Here is a 3,500-nt window from a genome sequence, read left to right on the forward strand (position 1 = left end):
TGTTTATAAAATTTTCGATAATATTTTAGAATTATATTTTTGTAAAATTTTCTTTTAATTGACAGCACTTTTATATTTAATAAATTATTAAATTGTATATGCTAGAGACAGTTACATTACATGAACGAAAGATCATAAAATGCGTTCTACCTTTTACATTTAAGTTGTTCCTGCATAGTGTTGGCTGTAGATGTGTGCGTAGTTGAATGAATTTTGACGGCGATTTGTCAGCGGCGCGAACGGATTGCAAAGCAAACATGGCAAAAGAGAGGCGCAGCCTAATTGCCCAGTTAGCAACCTGCTGATGCCCCGCCGCACCGCCCCCAGCCCCGCCCATGGCCACAATGTGGACAGCAACAGCACACACACTCACCTGTAGAGAGTCACGTGTGTGTGTAAGTAGATGAAATTAAGATTTTTTTTTTACTTTTTTTTTTTTTTTTTTTTTTTTGATTAAGCGTTGAGAATTTTTGACGTTGCCGTCGCTGCCGCAGTCGCAGTCGCCGGCTCTGCTTTGATTCGACGCCAACGGCAACAGCAACAGCAACGGCAGCGGCAGCTGACGCTATCATCCCAATTGGGCCGCAGTCGCGTCCCTGCTGGTTAAATTGTTGCCGCGGTCACCGACGCAGGCTGGCTGAAAGGCAGGCAGGCAGGCAGCAGCAACAGAAACAGCAGACGTCGCAGCCGCAGAAGCTGGCATCGTCGTAGCGGCTATAAAAAGGCAATGTTACGCAGTTTCCGAATTAAACAGTTAACACAACAACGCGACAGCGGACCACGTACACCACCAACCACAGAACCACCTACCATCCCGAGCCGGTACACACACACACACACCTTCTCCTCTCCCACACCAACACACACACACGATGGTCCAAGACTCCAAATATCAAAAGCTGCTGCTCGCGCTGCTCATCTTGCTCGTACAACGGAGCACAGCCGCACCAGCTCTAAGGGAATACCAAGAGCCGCAGGCTAGAACCGTCCGTCTGCTAGATCGCTTCAATCATCGCTATCCGGACGGCAGCTACGAGTTCCGCTTCGAGCTGGACGATGGCACGGCACGCTACGAGCGCGGCTACTTCGCCATCATCAACGAGGTGAAGACGCTGATGGTCGTCGGCTACTACTCCTACCGCATGCCCGACAACCGTTACATCACCGTCTTCTACAATGCAGATCAGTTTGGCTATCGACAGAATCAATGTAAGTAATCAAGACCTGACTTGTCTGATATATAGTCGTCAAATGCTCTCCCTAACAGCTAACTGAATAGTAGATCCGTAGTTAGTTGAGCTAACTATCAGCTACTATAAGCTATATAGCTTATCAGATATAATACATAAAATCAAGTCATAAGATTATAGCCACAAGTAGAGTTCATTTTTTTCTATTTTTTTTTTTTTTTTTTTTATAAATAATTGAAAATAATTTTTTTTTAAGAATCAGAAATAAGGGGAATTACATTATTTATTTATATTCTTTCATTTTATTTTTCATTTATTTATTTTTTTATTTTATTTACAATTTATTTTATTTATTTATTTTTTTTTTTAAGAATTAATTTAATTTGTTTTAATCTCATAAAAGCTTAACAAGTATTGCAGTATGGGAAATAAATACATTTTTTCTGAGTAATAAATGATTTTTTCATACAATTTTTTGTACTCATAAAAAATGTAAGAAGCTTTTTTTTAATTATAAAAATTTTGCAGCTGTAGATATAAAAATTTAATTTTTTTATCTTAATTTTTATTTTGAGAGGAATAAATGTTTAATCTCAGTTTATATCAACAACTTTAAGTGACAGTATTTTGGCAGAACGATATTTAAACTCGAGCTCGTTAGAGAAGACATAAGAGAAATAAAACGAATTTGCCTAAATGTTAAAGACTTGTGCTTCCTCTCTCTCTCTCTCTTATTCCATCGCACTCTCTCCATCTCCGTCTCATATAATTGGCAATGAAAACAGCCATCACACCTGAGGTCTATCCCAATTTGCCGCGCTCCATTGAGGTGCCCATGCTCAAGGAGTCAAACGAGCTGCGACAGCAGACAACAGCGCAGCCACAATACAGCCACAGACAGGCGAGCTCCACCTCCAGCACCTCCAGCACCACCAGCAGCTCCAGTAGCACCTCCAACAGCGTCAACTACGTCAGCTCCTTGCCCAAAGCGACGTCGCTACCCACTCGCAGGGGCCGCTACTGAGATATCTGGTTGGTGCGTAATTACAGGCTCTCAGTTTTTGTGACTACTTATATTGTATTATTATGCTTTAAAAGGTGATTTTCAATTTTTACTTTTTTATTTATTTTTATTTTATTTTTGTCATATTTTAATGCACTTTTTTTTTTGTAAAGGAATTAAAAAATAATAAAAATTTATTAAGGCAAAAGCGAAAATTATGAATTTATTATTGACGACGTTGTGATCTGTTTTTTAGTTCTTTTTTTTTCGGGGTTTTTTTTTTATGGCCACTAGGCCAATGGGTCCAGCAGGCAAGGCGGGTCCAAAGCTCTGCCCGTCCGAGCAGCGATTATTCGCGATATTTCGAAAGCCGCCGACAATTTGGCAATAAATTCACCGCAAAGCGGCTCTGGCAATAAAACATACTCGTACAAGTGCAAAAATCTCTGACTGTTCTCTGTGTGTGAGTGGCAATATCGATGGCTTATATGTACATATATACATATATATTCAGAGATATATACGATATACGATATATGTATATGCATATGCAACGCGAATCGCTAGTACAATCAAGCGGCAGCAAATACAGTTTCGGTTTCAGTTTCATATGCAGTTGCTGTTGCTGTTGCTGTTGCAGTTGCAGTTACTGTGGCAGACCCTGGTCGAAGTGTGGGCATGAAGGTCCGTCATAAATTTGCAAGTGCAGACGGCTGCCAATTGGTTAGCCTCGACCCTGCCTGCCACAACGTTGTGGCAAGCAGCGCTCTTGCCTTATCCCAAAAACAGATCTCGGCGCTCCATCGATATCAAGTCGTAAAGTAAAATTATGAGCATTTTAATGCCAAGCGATTCATATTCCGATTGCCTGTTTAATTGCAATCAGAAATATTTGCACTCATACCATAAACGAGCACTTGAGCAATCGTTAAGTCCGACGACTATCAAATCGGATTACAAAACTCCCTAATTGATGTCCGTGTGCGAACATTTACACGAAAACGTGATATCGCCAGCGATATGAATCAAAGTCAACGAATGATGCTACCGCTGTAAATTATTCAGAGAATCCACTTAAATTGCTTTTTCGCTTCTTATCGAAACATTTCTCATCGCAAATGACTAATGGCACATATACTGTAGATGTGACTTGATCATAAACAATTTTAATCATTTAGGAATTATAGCCATGCATTAGGCAATATGAATAGTCAGTCCCATTTGACTCATATTATTGGAAATATCTGTGACATTTTCTGCACGAACTTTGAGAGCAGTGAATGGATTGGGTTATAGAAAGCCTACTA

General features: G+C 40.1%; 1 protein-coding gene across 1 annotated transcript; it reads left to right on the forward strand.

The window, feature by feature from the left end:
- The first annotated feature begins 722 nt into the window (after nt 1-722).
- Cpr12A (Cuticular protein 12A) lies at nt 723-2,408 on the forward strand. The gene is made up of 2 exons (XM_089474852.1): nt 723-1,209; nt 1,976-2,408. Exons 1-2 carry the CDS (start codon nt 873-875, stop codon nt 2,212-2,214), a joined length of 576 nt encoding a protein of 191 aa, XP_089330978.1. The 5' UTR covers nt 723-872; the 3' UTR covers nt 2,215-2,408.
- The last annotated feature ends 1,092 nt before the right edge of the window (nt 2,409-3,500 follow it).

The sequence above is a fragment of the Drosophila arizonae genome, chromosome X (genome assembly GCF_054131065.1).
Source record: "Drosophila arizonae isolate 15081-1271.41 chromosome X, UAZ_ARI_1.0, whole genome shotgun sequence".
Classification (NCBI taxonomy): Eukaryota; Metazoa; Arthropoda; class Insecta; order Diptera; family Drosophilidae; genus Drosophila; species Drosophila arizonae.

Bases quoted from the DNA above. Each gene is read 5' to 3' on its own strand.
- Cpr12A (XM_089474852.1), top strand. From the start codon at position 873: ATGGTCCAAGACTCCAAATATCAAAAGCTGCTGCTCGCGCTGCTCATC. The intron at 1,210-1,975 runs GTAAGTAATCAA...CAATGAAAACAG, and splicing joins TGGCTATCGACAGAATCAAT to CCATCACACCTGAGGTCTAT.